At 41.0% G+C, this 15,478-nt stretch overlaps 1 protein-coding gene across 1 annotated transcript in view; it reads right to left on the reverse strand.

Annotated features, from left to right (window-relative positions):
• LOC127451142 (uncharacterized) overlaps positions 1-15,431 on the reverse strand; it is a 36,350-nt gene extending 20,919 nt beyond the window's left edge. The window contains exon 1 of the mRNA XM_051715599.1: positions 1,708-15,431. Within this exon, the coding sequence (XP_051571559.1) occupies positions 8,781-9,689 (909 nt within the window). The 5' untranslated portion in view covers positions 9,690-15,431 and the 3' untranslated portion in view covers positions 1,708-8,780. The remainder of the gene's footprint in view (positions 1-1,707) is intronic.
• Positions 15,432-15,478: the final 47 nt, after the last annotated feature.

The raw sequence follows: 15,478 nt of genomic DNA on the forward strand, positions 1-15,478 counted from the left end.
TGAACACGGAAGTGTTCCACGATTCGACTGTTTTCAATTTCCGGCCTCAAGTGTTTTCACTCGCAACGGCGTATATTCTTAGCGGGTAATATAATGTTTAAGGTGTTACATTTGTAAAAATTGTGCAAAAAAATAAAATAAATAATTTTTATAGACAGTGCCCCACCTGAGTGTGTAGATGACATGAAGCTGTTGCCAGAGATAAGTTACGTTGATATCATTAATTATTCTGAGCTGTTATGACAGCCAACAACTGCACAAGTTGAGCCTGAAATTCATTTCTACACCAAGTAACACTTAAATGGTTGTTGTTCATCTCTGTATCGCTCGTTTTGGCAGTTTTTACTTGGCGTCTTGAGACCAGAAATACAAAACAGGCCATTAGAATCATCATGGCGTCGCCCAGTGGTTGCTCAGGAAAATTGTGGATACCAGTGTGGTTTGATGTTCGCTTGTTTACCCAAGAGCAATAACGAAAACACGATGGCTGTGAAATTTACTTTGAAGGGTAGAATTCACAAAAATTATTCTAATTTAATAGGGGGTTGAACTAGTTGTTCAAAACTAACATTCAAAACATCTGCTAGATAAAAAACACACGTTTGAGCAATTGGACTTTTGACTTCAAATCTATTCATTAGTGAGATATAGCCTTTGTGACAACTTATCCGTGAGACAACTAACCCCGGTCTACCCTCTATTGCTAACAAACCTTTAGTTTTACTCTCATTTTATTAGACATTTTTATACATTTTTTTTTTTTTTTTTTTTTAACATTGCATTCTTTCCAAGTCTATTTTATTTTACATAGTTGCTAAGTCTGTTTTACATTGTTTTTAAACGTATTTTATGAATTAATTAATTAATTTCACAACCTCCGTAAGCAAATAAATAACTTAAAGATAATAGATTCCTAGTGCTCTTCAGTAAGGGCAGTGAAAGTCAAATCAGATCAGACAGATCAACTTTGCCAAGTTTTGTCCTTAAAAAAACTTTTCTTCTTTTGCTTTGTACATGTGTAGTGTTTTGATGCCTACTGTGTAATGAAACCCAATCATAGTAGTTTTGTAGCTTTTTTTTTTTTTTTTGTATCTGAGACGCAAACATATTTACATACCTAATCTGCCTGGGTGATTTTTGGGGCTGCGATAGTGCTTTCCTTCCTCTAAATAAATAACCCAACAAATGAATGATGTAGGCATACTTGACCCATTAATTTAATTTGTCAGATTTTCCAGACAATTATTCCAGCCTGCATCACCAAGAGCAAGATTCTTATGCAAGATTAATAAATGCTGTAAAAGTAGTGTTTCTTTGTTAGTTCATAACTTAATGAATACAACCATATTTTTAAATATAACCAAAATATATCAAAATGTTGATGGTCTGTTGTGGCAGCGCAGGCGTGATCAAGCGTCCGTCCGGAGAGAGAGAAAGGGGTAGACACTTGCGCCTGAGCTAGATCATGTTACACCTGTTTCTATTTCCAGTGAGCAAGGGGAGAGCGGCATATAAGCAGCCACGCCAGCTGCAGAGTGAGAGAGTCTGGCACAAGGAAGGCCACGGTGCTCCTGAAGATGTTACGTTTAGTCTGTTATGTTTAAGTGACTAGTCTGTGAAGCTGATATGTTTAAATGACTACGTGCCTGTGAAGCTTTTGAGTTTGTGAAGTTGTAAAGCATTGAAGTGGCCTATTAAATGTCCTACCTGAGCCTGGATAAACCTGCTTCCCTGTGTTCTCCTTCCCGTCTGCTGTGAAGCTGTACTACGTCTGTCCTTTGACTTCTCATCTTTTTGGGTTGTTAGAATCCATTGTGTGCCAATATTTTACAAACATTCCAAAAACAATTAAAAGTTTCACTTTATAAAGGCATTTCGAGAGCTGTGTGAGAATTAATTTGCATAATTTGAGGCACTAAATTAAATTGCATCATAAATAAAACAGAAAACATGAACAACATAAAGAGACTTCATGAAATGCAAGAAAAGATCCGTCCAAACAAAACAGTCCCCCTCCCTTCCCTGGCAGGTTTCAGTTCTAACTGATCAAAGTTCTGCTTTCTACTAAACGTCTCTGAAAGGGTTCTGGGATGGTTTGTATTCCCATGTACTTGGGGTTCTGCAACAATCTAGAGTCATTCCACTCAATTAATGTGACCACATCTAATTTTTGATTACTTCATTATTTAGCCCATAGCTGCTCTATCTCAATGCTAAAGGAGAGAGAGAGAGAGAGAGAGAGAGAGAGAGAGAGAGAGAGAGAGAGAGAGAGAGAGAGAGAGAATGGGGAAGCCACAAACTTCACACCTGTGAGACACACTTTAAAAGGAGATGTGCTTTGAGACCAAAGTCCTTAACCATCACACATGAGAAATCTAGATATCTGACTGTGTTTAAAATACAGATCTCAAGGAAGTGAAACCCAGAGCTCCAGTCTAAACATGGTGCTTTACATAAACAGAGCCAACTCTGCAGCGAATTGACCCGTTTGATGAGAATCTTATCATGAAAAGACACCCACTGTGTTTCTGTTCCTCTGTAGCATCAAATATAAAACATATTTATCAAATTTAATGAGGACAGAAATTTTAAGTCTCAATATTTTTTACAAAGACATTCATTATGCCTGTAGTGCAATTTTCTCCAGAGCTGAGCTTCGACAGAGTTTAACTACTGCTAATTTGCTTCTTTTTTTTTTATATTTATGGACATTACAACTAGGGCTGTCAAACGATTACACATTTTTATCAAATTATATGTGGATTAATTAATAAAAATAACTGTATACAGTTGAAGTCAGAAGTTTACATACACTTAGGTTGAAGTCATTAAAACTCATTTTTAACCACTCCACAGATTTAATATTAGCAAACTATAGTTTTGGCAAGTCGTTTAGGATATGTACTTTGTGCATGACACAAGCAATTTTCCATCAATTGTTTACAGATAGATTGTTTCATTTTTAATTGACTGCGTCACAATTCCAGTGGGTCAAAAGTTTACATACACTAAGTTAACTGTGCCTTTAAGCAGCTTCGAAAATTCCAGAAAATTATCTCAAGCCTTTAGGCAATTAGCCAATTAGCTTCTGATAGTCAATAGGTATTGGAGTGGCCATCACAAAGCCCTGACCTCAATCCGATAGAAAATTTGTGGGCAGAACTGAAAAAGCGTGTGCGAGCAAAGAGGCCTACAAACCTGAATCAGTTACACCAGTTCTGTCTGGAAGAATGGACCAAAATTCCAGCAGCTTATTGTGAGAAGCTTGTGGAAGGCTACCCAAAACATTTGACCCAAGCTAAACAATTTAAAGGCAATGCTACCAAATACTAACAAAGTGTATGTAAACTTCTGACCCACTGGGAATATGATGAAAGAAATAAAAGCTGAAATAAATAATTCTCTCTACTATTATTCTGACATTTCACATTCTTAAAATAAAGGAGTGATCCTAACTGACCTAAACAGGGAATGTTTTCTATGATTAAATGTCAGGAATAGTGAAAAATGTAGTTTAAATGTATTTGGCTAAGGTGTATGTAAACTTCTAACTTCAACTGTATATCAGTACTTGCTGTGAAAATCCCCCAAATATTATAAGATGTTTTAAGACACTATTGTGGCAGACGAGTAAATCATTGAATAGACATGACAAAAAATCTGTATATATATAATTAACTGTTAAAGAGAGAGCCCTAAACACAACACCATGCATGTTATATTGTGCCATTAATCATACTGTATAATGCATGTAATCACCATTTTGTTTTTGTCAAGTTCTGCTATAATTCATATCTGTATTTTTGAGCTCCTGTCTGAAGGGAACAATTTTTTTTTATTTTGAAAGCAGTACTTCTGCGTTATAAAGTTTTATTGTGGCTCAGGAAGCAGATGCTGCCAATACATCAGCTGTCAAAGGATCAAAAGTCAATATTTATCCTTTAAAAGAACATTAAGTCAATCAACAAGTCATCGTTAAGAAACACCAATTAATGCACAATAGTTGGCAAAATGCAAAGAGGACAAAGACTGACAGGAAGGACCTGTTTAGTGAATTGAAACTTGCAACTTAACCAAGGGGAAACACCTAAATTCAAGACAGCTACGTAAAACCATAAAACCAACAATCACATGACTAGTACCCACTTGTAAAAATCCCAAACATTCAAACAGATTTTTTCCAACACCAAAAATGTATTCTTGTACCTGGACTTTTCTAGAGTTGCCAACCTCTTTTGTATGGAGTGCCATGTTTAATTTTTCTTTTACATGACTGCACCACATCAAAGTTTGTCATAAAGTGTAAGTTTGATACCACATCAAAAAAAGATTTTAACATGCATAGTGACCCCAGCTGCATTAAGTACTGCAGTGCATCTTCTCCTCATGCACTGCACCAGATTTGCCAGTTCTTGCTGTAGGGCTTTACTGGTTGTTTAGATCAGTGTTACTATCAGAAATAATTAATAATTATTTCTGTACTTATTAATTAATATTTAAATTAATCAATTGAATCTAACTCATTAAAACCTCATATGGGACTCCAGTAAATGTAGTGTGCTACGTTTAGGAGCAAGTTTGGTTATTAGCAATAATTAATAATTATCAAAGATAATTATTAATTATTAAAATCAATAGAACATTGATGAGAATCAATGTTAGCTTTTTTAAATCCTTTAAATCAACAGTTATCAAAGATAATCGTTAATTGTTAACATCGATGAAACATTAATTAAAATTAATACTAGCTTATTGGTCATTCAAATTCAACAATCATCAAAGATAATTATCAATTATCAAAAATCAATAGAATATTAATAAGGATTAACATTGACGGGCACCACCCTGAAATCAGGGACTAATAACCGAATAGTAAAACAGTCTCAATATTAGATTGTTTTCTTAGGAAAATCGACATCCGAAGAATATCGATTTTCGGGAAAAAAAACAATGAATGAAGGTTTGAATCCGAGCACTGACATCCCATCAGCATGACACAGGCGTATGCAAAACCAAAACAAACCAAAACACTTCTCTTTGTAATATAAACAAAATTTATTTATGCAGTAATATCAATTAATAATTAATACAATGCAGTCAATAAACTTCCGACTTACAACTACAAACTAAACAGTGATATCATTAGATATGGAAATAAAAATAATCCTATAACACATAAGGTGTGTGTGTGACAGTGTGTGTGTGTGTGTGTTAGTGTGGTTAGTGAGAGAGAGAGAGAGAGAGAGAGAGAGAGAGAGAGAGAGATGATTAAGTGACAGCCCTAAAGCTGATTTCATGATAGTGGGAGAGAAAGCAGCTGTGTTCATCACTCAGAGACGCGGTTTTACGAACGGGGCTCGTAAAAGTCCTGCGTTATTTGACTCTAATGGATGAACTCAGTTTCTGTCTCACCCGCGATGGCAAAATTGCACAATCCAATTTGGTTGGACCACAATACAGCAAAACAAATTTGTGATAATTAATACCCTGAGTATTAATAATGAGCGGACATGACGATCCATAAACTGTACAAGAAAAAACCTTGAAACACAAGAATAACTCGCTATAATATTCTATCTCTGCCCAGACGTAACCTCTTACTTGAATCGCATAAGGACACAGGTAGAATGTGTTTTCCTCCGTCCTTTAACTTTGACCCGGTTCCTTGAGGCTCGTGTGATGACGGGAGGCCGTTTCCTCGCTCTGTCAGCGGGCGGTATGGCTGTTGATTGTCAGCGGGCGGTATGGCTGTTGATTCTCGGTGGGCTGGCGGAGAACTCAGAAATGTCGACTTGATTGAAGATGGAAGAGAAATCTTTAATCTCTTCACTTCTGTAGGCAAACGGATGAAGATGCGAATTGCTCGGCGGTCTCCTTCGGATCCGATAGAGTGTTTGGTTGAACACAGAGTAATCTCAACTCGTCCAGCGAGATGGAGATTGTATGGCTACAGTTTCAAGTCGGACATTACTTCCTTGTGCCACGAGGTTGCACCGGAGAGCAGCAAAAAAACTACGTTTATATTCGGTGAACAAAGTCGCTGGAAGCGAATTCTGGACGCATTTCAGAATTATTTCAACTCCTGATGATGTCATGTTTGAGGGACATTCTGTTGTGTGCCTCATCCAATAGGAGTTGAGCGCTTGATCCTTTAGTGAGCAAGACTTCATGGATCTGTAGTCTGTTTTGGTTTTGTTTGATTTTGGTGCGATTTTTGTCAGTAAAATTTACGACTTAGAAGGTGGGGGCTTGAGTTATGTTTTTATGACTGTTAGGTCTGCCTTTGTCTTCTATCTGAATACATGAGGCCCAACATTCCCCCCTTTGTTCTGAAGAGTTGGTTGTTGTCCAGCATCTTTAGAGCAACTGAAGGGCCGAACAGTTCTTGTCGGTTCACAGTAACCTGTGGGTTATGCCATCCATGTATTCCTGATAGGAAAGAAAAATGGTTGCACAGTCCATACAGTTCATTAGAGTTCACAGAGGCTTTATCGTCTGGACAGAGATTGAGGCACATCTGGGCATAGAACTTCTAGCTAATTCTAAAACTACATTCATCACACACATATTTCAAGTTATTGGAAGGCACAGCATTAACCATAACACAATCTTTTGTTGTTCTTTGGTCATAACACAAAATCAAAGTAGAACCTGACATTGGTTACTAGGAACAAAATGTTAGAGGAAAGGAGGGTTAAAGGTTAAAAGGCTTATCCTTGGAAATGATGGGGTTAACCTGTGGGATGGGCTCAGACTGGTGTGCAAAACACGGCTGTATGAGAAGTGAGACCAGTCTGGCCTGTAGGTGTTGAATGTACCTGTACATGGCGTGTGCAATAATTGCGATGATGATCCAACCACTAAAGAGGAGCTAGAGGGCAACCAAACTGATAGGGTGTTCTCGGTAAGATGACGATCTGCTTATGTGACTATGAAATATAGTGGTCAAGCCAGTCGGTTTGAGACTGAACTTCACTAATTCCATCCCTTCAGCCTGAAGCTGCTGTTGAAGGGTGTCATCAACGGTGAGGCTGTGACCTCTAAATGCGTCCATGATCTTAATTTCTGCATCATTTTTGTTGACGTTGAGATGATGGAGGACAATATCGCCAGTGTGCACGATGGCTCCTTGGGGAACCATTAAGAACACCGTTTGGTTTGGTAGCCTTAGTTTAGTGGCCTTAGCTTAGTGGCTGTATCATGGCAGTCGTATGACTTCGGTGGCTGGTGTGTTAACGAGCCAGTGACTGCCTGCTCGCTCTACCTTTGTCTCTGTTCCTTCATCTTTGATGGACATGCTACCATGACACTTGTTCAGGGAGGTAGTTAGTCACCTCTCTAACAAAGGGGTTGCATTTGGACAAACCCAATGAATGTTCTTTGTCTTGGTACACATGTTTAGGTTAGAGATAAGGTAGAGCGAGGGGTCCTCATCATGGTCGGCGAGTGTTGGTGGTGTTTTGAGGTGAATGTGTGCATTACCTCTCTGAAAACCAACATTAAATACAGATTTTAGTCTATATATATTCTGCCTATGATGGTAGATTGAGGATAAATCCTATTTTGAGGTTCTGAGGATTTACATGGATTGGAATTTCAATGCCAAAACTATATGCCATGTGTATCTGTGAAGGTTGCACAATGGAGATAGTAGCAGATCTAAGGATTTGTTTGACAAGGTCTAGGGAGACCAGGTAAGCTGGAATCCTTCCATCACTCAGACTGTTGACTGAGGAGCTAATATCCCTGAGGAGGTCCTGCATTAGATCTCTAACGATACACGCATAAAGTTGTTTTCTCTGACAAAGTCCCTAAAGCGTGCAAATTGTTATTGATAAGAACGGAGTGCAAATTTACAGTGACTATAGTACCCTGAAGGGTTTTTACCCAAGCCCTGTAATTGTTCTTATTGGGTCGTCGTCTCTGCTGGATTTTTGGACGATGGCGACGTGTGCATCTGAAGCTGGCGAACTGTTTTCTGGACCAAGTGGTCTCGGTATGTCAACCTGAGCCCACATGTGTCCACGACGGCAGTCGATGAGCGGAGCCAATCGGTTCAGTAGGTCCTGGCCAACTAACAGTGGTTCCGTATTAATGGGACATGTGTAAACAGGGTGTACTAGCATCATCCCTTGAAAGATGTCAATCCAGGCCCGTTTTGTGATAGACGACCTATCTTGCGTTTAGCTTGTGATGCTTACATTGCAGGTCTCTGTCTATAACGGTTTGCCAAGGGAGAGCTTTGCTCTAGTCACCTCTGCGAAGGTGTTTGAAATCCATTAGACTATTTCGGAACCAGTGTTGAGTAGTGCGTGGGAGCGGAATGACCCATGTATCAGGCGTTGCCCTTACGGTATAGATCGCCCAAGAAGGTTAGAAAAGGAGGGTGAGGCATGTTAGGAGTGACTGTTTTGGGGAGCAACTTGGACACTGTTCCCCTTTTCCCGACCTACAAAGTAAACTTTGGCGTTAACGGGAGGGGGTACATCGTCTAGTCATACTGACGAGGTTTCAGCGCCGTGTTCCTTTGAGGAGGTCGACGGACCTGGTGAACAACGGAGCATGTCAAGCTTAATTATTAACTCAGTCAAGCGTCTCCTAATATCCTCCATTTCCTCTCTCAAATCTTGTTCTCTGAGGGGATTTGAAACCTTTTCTACCCACTCACCTTCTTGTTTGGGTTTTCGTTCGAAACGTGCATTTATTTTCGGCCGGTGAATGTTTTGTCGTTTAGGCCTGCCATGACCCTGGGGGTGTGTCTGGTCACCACCCCCCTGGTTCTATTGCCTACCCTGCTGGCGGGGTGATCGGTGCCTCTGGGGTCCGGTTCTAGCATTCACCTTAACGCGAGGCATTTCGTTGCCTTCAAGCGCTAGGTCTGCATATAAGGCTTGGATCCCCAGGGCTCTGGCGTCGCCTTCATGCCCTCGGGCAGGGCGCACGCGTGTCTCCCACGCCAGTTGCGCGTACTTTCTGATTTCCTGCATGGTGGGGTTGCCCATTCTGCAGTGCATCGTGACGTCATATCGCACGCACTCGTGGAGGTTGTGAAGGAAAAGAGACTTGATAGCTCGTTCCTCCTCCAGACCTGGTTCGTTACTTCCTTGGAAGTACGTGGTTCTCAGGCATCTATAATACTCACGCGGAGGCTCGTGCCTCTTCTGGGTGATGGCAAAAGCAGCTATGGTAGCGGAGGCTTCGTCGATATACAGCGAATACTCCTCACATAGGGCTTTACACAGAGCTGAGTAGTGGTTTTGTATACCAGTCGGTAGTGTTTCCATGAACGCATGGACACTCCTTACTGTGGTCTTCCATATAAGCTTGAGTTTTTCACGCAACGAAGCGTAAGGCAAGTCAATCAGGTAGTGCTCAATTTCCCTAAGATAATTGTCGATGTTTGAATCTCGATTACTTGGGTCAAAGCGTTCTATGTCCCCTGCGAGGGACTCGAGTTGTCGGATTCGCAAGTGTTGGTGTCGGTATGACCACGGGTCATCCGAGTCATCCGAAACATCATAGTCACTCGGATTGCTATAGCAATGAGGATGACTTCCTCCCCTTTGTGGTGGGGAAGGAGTCCAGTCGACGTGTGGGGTTGGACCCCGGGTTGCATACAGCTCCCTGGCTAATGGGATATTCGAGCCGCTACACCACACTGGGCTTGAAAATAATTGTCCCCCCTCCATGGTGTGGAATCAGTCGGTTTGAAACGCACGGTGGCGTGACTGAAAACTGACTGGGGGGGGCAACTATAAGGAGGGGCACATGCATCCAACCAGCGGGCCGCTGGAGGAGTTTGAAAGGTGTCTTGGAGTACGAAGTCAGAGACTGTACCACTAGGGGCAGCTCGGCTCCTAGCGTGTGTCCCTGGGTTTCTCAGGGGCACATTTCTACCCGTATCGCTAAAAAGGAGGCCCTCTTCTATGTCAGATGTCGTGCTGTGTGTTTCAGCTGCACTTACCTGATCTGACTCTACTTTTAGCTGGGCAGCTTGAAGCTGCCTGCACAGGGTTTCATTTTCCTCCTGCATCCGGGCATAATCTTCCTGTGCCTGGACTTTCTCAGCTTGGGTGCACCTAATTTCTTGGTGCAGGCTGAGATTTTCCCTCTGCACCGCTTGATAGCTGCTCTGCAGCTGGGTGAGCTGGGCCTGGTGCTCGGCAGTTTGCAGTTGGGTTTTGCGGTGATGAAAAAGGAACATTTGGCCCACAAGGTCCAGGATTGTACGCATTGGCTTCCCGACCGGGTTGTTGACATAATCAACTAGTTCCTGCAATGCTTCATCACAACGACTAATTCTGTAGCCGTTAAGGATATCTCTCTCCTCTACGGAAAGACGGAGGACAGCAGCAACTACATCTTGCAGTGCTGGGTCGACTAACCTCTGTGGAGCTTCAGCTCCAGTCACGCAGGGCGATTGGTGACTCATTTTACTGGGGCAGTAAAAATTCTTGTGATAGTGACTCTGACAGCTTGTTGTTTTACAGTTGATATAATGCTAACACGAAAGCACAGTTGAGAGGCTTTGACCTGTGGCTTACGGTCTACTGTTATGTAATGTGCAAATTTCATTGTGTTCTCTCTTTGGTGGATGTCAATGAAGTGACTTGGCACCTCTCTGTAACATTTAAATGAAAGCATTAGGAGTTAAATAACAACAACAGCAGGTTTTAAGCAGACTATAGTAAATTTACCAACCCCTAATTCACTCTTAAGAGCACTTTCACACCACACTGGCTTATGTTTGGCAAGTTGTGAGAAGTAAATTGTCAAACAGAACCAAACTTTGAAGTAATGATTCAAATTATTACTTTGGATTCTTATGCATACACACTGTGACAGAACTGGCATGTAGGATTCCTCACACGGGGTACCAATTATTATGTAGGGCTTTACTGGTTGTTTAGATCAGTGTTACTATCAGAAATAATTAATAATTATTTCTGTACTTATTAATTAATATTTAAATTAATCAATTGAATCTAACTCATTAAAACCTCATATGAGACTCCAGTAAATGTAGTGTGCTACGTTTAGGAGCAAGTTTGGTTATTAGCAATAATTAATAATTATCAAAGATAATTATTAATTATTAAAATCAATAGAACATTGATTAGAATCAATGTTAGCTTTTTTAAATCCTTTAAATCAACAGTTATCAAAGATAATTGTTAATTGTTAACATCGATGAAACATTAATTAAAATTAATACTAGCTTACTGATCATTCAAATTCAACAATCATCAAAGATAATTATCAATTATCAAAAATCAATAGAATATTAATAAGGATTAACATTGACGGGCACCACCCTGAAATCAGGGACTAATAACCGAATAGTAAAACAGTCTCAATATTAGATTGTTTTCTTAGGAAAATCGACATCCGAAGAATATCGATTTTCGGGAAAAAAAACAATGAATGAAGGTTTGAATCCGAGCACTGACATCCCGTCAGCATGACACAGGCGTATAAACTTCCGACTTACAACTACAAACTAAACAGTGATATGATTAGATATGGAAATAAAAATAATCCTATAACACATAAGGTGTGTGTGTGACGGTGTGTGTGTGACAGTGTGTGTGTGTGTGTGTGTCAGTGTTGTTAGTGAGAGAGAGAGAGAGAGAGAGAGAGAGAGAGAGAGAGATGATTAAGTGACAGCCCTAAAGCTGATTTCGTGATAGTGGGAGAGAAAGCAGCTGTGTTCATCACTCAGAGACGCGGTTTTACGAGCGGGGCTCGTAAAAGTCCTGCGTTATTTGACTCTAATGGATGAACTCAGTTTCTGTCTCACCCGCGATGGCGAAATTGCACAATCCAATTTGGTTGGACCACAATACAGCAAAACAAATTTGTGATAATTAATACCCTGAGTATTAATAATGAGCGGACATGGCGATCCATAAACTGTACAAGCAAAAACCTTGAAACACAAGAATAACACGCTATAATGTTCTATCTCTACCCAGACGTAACCTCTTACTTGAATCGCATGAGGACCAAGGTAGAATGTGTTTTCCTCCGTCCTTTAACTTTGACCCGGTTCCTTGAGGCTCGTATGATGACGGGAGGCCGTTTCCTCGCTCTGTTGGCGGGCGGTATGGCTGTTGATTGTCAGCGGGCGGTACGGCTGTTGATTCTCGGCGGGCTGGCGGAGAACTCAGAAATGTCGACTTGATTGAAGATGGAAGAGAAATCTTTAATCTCTTCACTTCTGTAGGCAAACGGATGAAGATGCGAATTGTTCGGCGGTCTCCTTCGGATCCGTTAGAGTGTTTGGTTGAACACAGAGTAATCTCAACTCGTCCAGCGAGATGGAGATTGTATGGCTACAGTTTCAAGTCGGACATTACTTCCTTGTGCCACGAGGTTGCACCGGAGAGCAGCAAAAAAACTACGTCTATATTCGGTGAACAAAGTCGCTGGAAGCGAATTCTGGACGCATTTCAGAATTATTTCAACTCCTGATGATGTCATGTTTGAGGGACGTTCTGTTGTGTGCTTCATCCAATAGGAGTTGAGCGCTGGATCCTTTAGTGAGCAAGGCTTCATGGATCTGTAGTCTGTTTTGGACTCCCTTTGTTTGATTTTGGCGTGATTTTTATCAGTAAAATTTACAACTTAGAAGGTGGGGGCTTGAGTTATGTTTCCATGACTGTTAGGCCTGCCTTTGTCTTCTATCTGAATACATGAGGCCCAACATTGCTGTGAGATGTTACCCCACTCTTCCACCAAGGCACTTGCAAGTCCCCAGACATTTCTGGGGGGAATGGCCCTAGCCCTCACCCTCTGATCCAACAGGTCCCAGACATGTCCAATGGGATTGAGATCCGGGCACTTCGCTGGCCATGGCAGAACACTGACATTCCTGTCTTACAGGAAATCACGCACAGAATGAGCAGTATGGCTGGTGGCATTGTCATGCTGGAGGGTCATGTCAGGATGAGCCTGCAGTAAGGGTACCACATGAGGGAGGAGGATGTCTTCCTTGTAACGCACAGCGTTGAGATTGCCTGCAATGACAACAAGCTCAGTCCGATGAAGCTGACACACACTGCCCCAGACCATGACAGACTTTCCACCTCCAAATCGATCCCGCTCCAGAGTACAGGCCTCGGTGTAACTCGGTGCTCATTCCTTTGACAATAAATGCGAGACCGACCATCACCACTGGTGAGACAAAACCGTGACTCGTCAGTGAAGAGCACTTTTTGCCAGTCCTGTCTGGTCCAGCGATGGTTGGTTTGTGCCCATAGGCGACATTGTTGCCGGTGATGTCTGGTAAGGACCTGCATTACAACAGGCCTACAAGCCCTCAGTCCAGCCTCTCTCAGCCTATTGCGGACAGTCTGAACACTGATGGAGGGATTGTGTGTTCTTGGTGTAACTCGGGCAGTTGTTGTTGCCATCCAGTACCTATCCCGCAGGTGTGATATTCGGATGTACCGATCCTGAGCAGGTATTTTTACACGTGGTCTGCCACCGCGAGGACGATCAGCTGTCCTTCCTGTCTCCCTGTAGTGCTGTCTTAGGTGTCTCACAGTACGGACATTGCAATTTATTGCCCTGGCCACATCTGCAGTCCTCATGCCTCCATGCAGCATGCCTAACGCACGTTCACACAGATGAGCAGGGACCCTGGGCATCTTTCTTTTGGTGTTTTTCAGAGTCAGTAGAAAGGTCTCTTTAGTGTCCTAAGTTTTTATAACTGTGACCTTAATTGCCTACCGTCTGTAAGCTGTTAGTGTCTTAACGACCATTCCACAAGTGCATGTTCATTAATTGTTTGTGGTTCACTGAACAAGCATGGAAAACATAGTTTAAACCCTTTACAATAAAGATCTGTAAAGTTATTTTGATTTTTACAAAATTATCTTTAATATACAGTGTCCTGAAAAACATTTCGTTTTTTGCTGAGTTTATATTACTTCATTATCGAGTGGTTAAAACAACTTCTTTTACTGATCTCATGTGAATTTTACTCATAGAATGAGGCATAAAGTCACTGATAACACATTTGAATGTCACATTAGTTTAGATTTTACATGTAGCATCCTCATATTTAAATGCTCCTCTAAACGCCTCCCACAGCGGTGTGGCGGGTGTCTGAATGTTCAGAAACAGTATATCATTGCTCGGCTGTTTAGAACTTCCTTTTACCCCTGAAAGAATAAAGAATTAGAACTTCTACAGAAGTATATTGGGGCCTTTAAAAGGAAATAACCGTCCGATCTGAAAAATTGAAAAAGCGCATACGCACAAGTTCACAGAACTTTTTCAGTGTGATATCAACATAAAGTGACATAGATGAGAAGCACACTCATCTGAAGCTCAGTTTATACATTTACTCCACTAAAATAACTGAGAATTCTGCTCTAAAGTTCATGTTTGCGCTTAGATTAAATGCAAGTATAATTGGCAGTTGGATGCGCAACTTATTATGTGTTCTTTTTGTTCTAATACTTTTTTGTGCTTTAAGGCCTCTGCATACTTCAGTGGTTCGTAATAGCTGCATGGCGAACATTTAGGAAAAATTCTTACTGGCTTCTAAACACTTTATAACTGCCATTGGTCCATGTCATCGGTAGATGTGACCTGGAGCTCCACCTACTTTGAGGCTGACAGCTAATTCCCGTTCAGTCATTTAAAATCAGTCAACATGAACACACTGGCGTGCAGAGTTATTAGCGAGCTGGTGCAAACCTAACTACATTTGTACGATCGTTTGCTTAGAGACATTTTCCAAGACCAAGTCAAGTGATTTTTTTTGTTTAATTAGTCTACAATAGGAATCAATTCTACTCAAATACTCTTAAGTGCCCATTCACTCATATGCCATCTGCAGCCAAAAGCCATTCTCACATCTGCCCAAAGTAAGATATGCCTATCATCATTGTTTTGTCTGTATTCTGCGCTTTGACACTCTTTTATACACCCATTTTGCAGTAGTATCAGTGTCATCATAAATTACAATAACAGAGTGTAATCAGCGCATATTATGGCCACGTATAGAGTGTTAGCGCATTAGTCATGAATTCAGAATGCAAACAAGACAATTTACACAATATCTACTGCATATATATTACTTTAAGTCATCATTGAGATGAATGAGGCATTGAGTCACTGATAACACATTTAAATGTCACATTAGTTGATGTTACATGTAGTCTTGAGTGTCCTCATATTTAAATGTACTTCTAAACACCTCCTCCAGCAGCGTTGCTGGTGTCTGGTATGCTTGGTAAAAGTTTGTCGTTGTTCAGCAGTTTTAAACTTTTTTTTTTACCTCTAAATGAAGAAGAACTTCTCTGTAAATGTGCTAGGGCCTTTATGATCATGCAGTAACACAATGACGTAATGATTTTATGCAGTCGTGAAATCAGAGACCTTCAACTCGAAATCCCAACACAATTGGTAAAGAGATGCAAATTACCAAGTATGAAGATGGCACCCGTCTGCTTGTGATCAGATC

This window comes from Myxocyprinus asiaticus, chromosome 14 (genome assembly GCF_019703515.2).
Source record: "Myxocyprinus asiaticus isolate MX2 ecotype Aquarium Trade chromosome 14, UBuf_Myxa_2, whole genome shotgun sequence".
In the NCBI taxonomy this organism is placed as follows: domain Eukaryota; kingdom Metazoa; phylum Chordata; class Actinopteri; order Cypriniformes; family Catostomidae; genus Myxocyprinus; species Myxocyprinus asiaticus.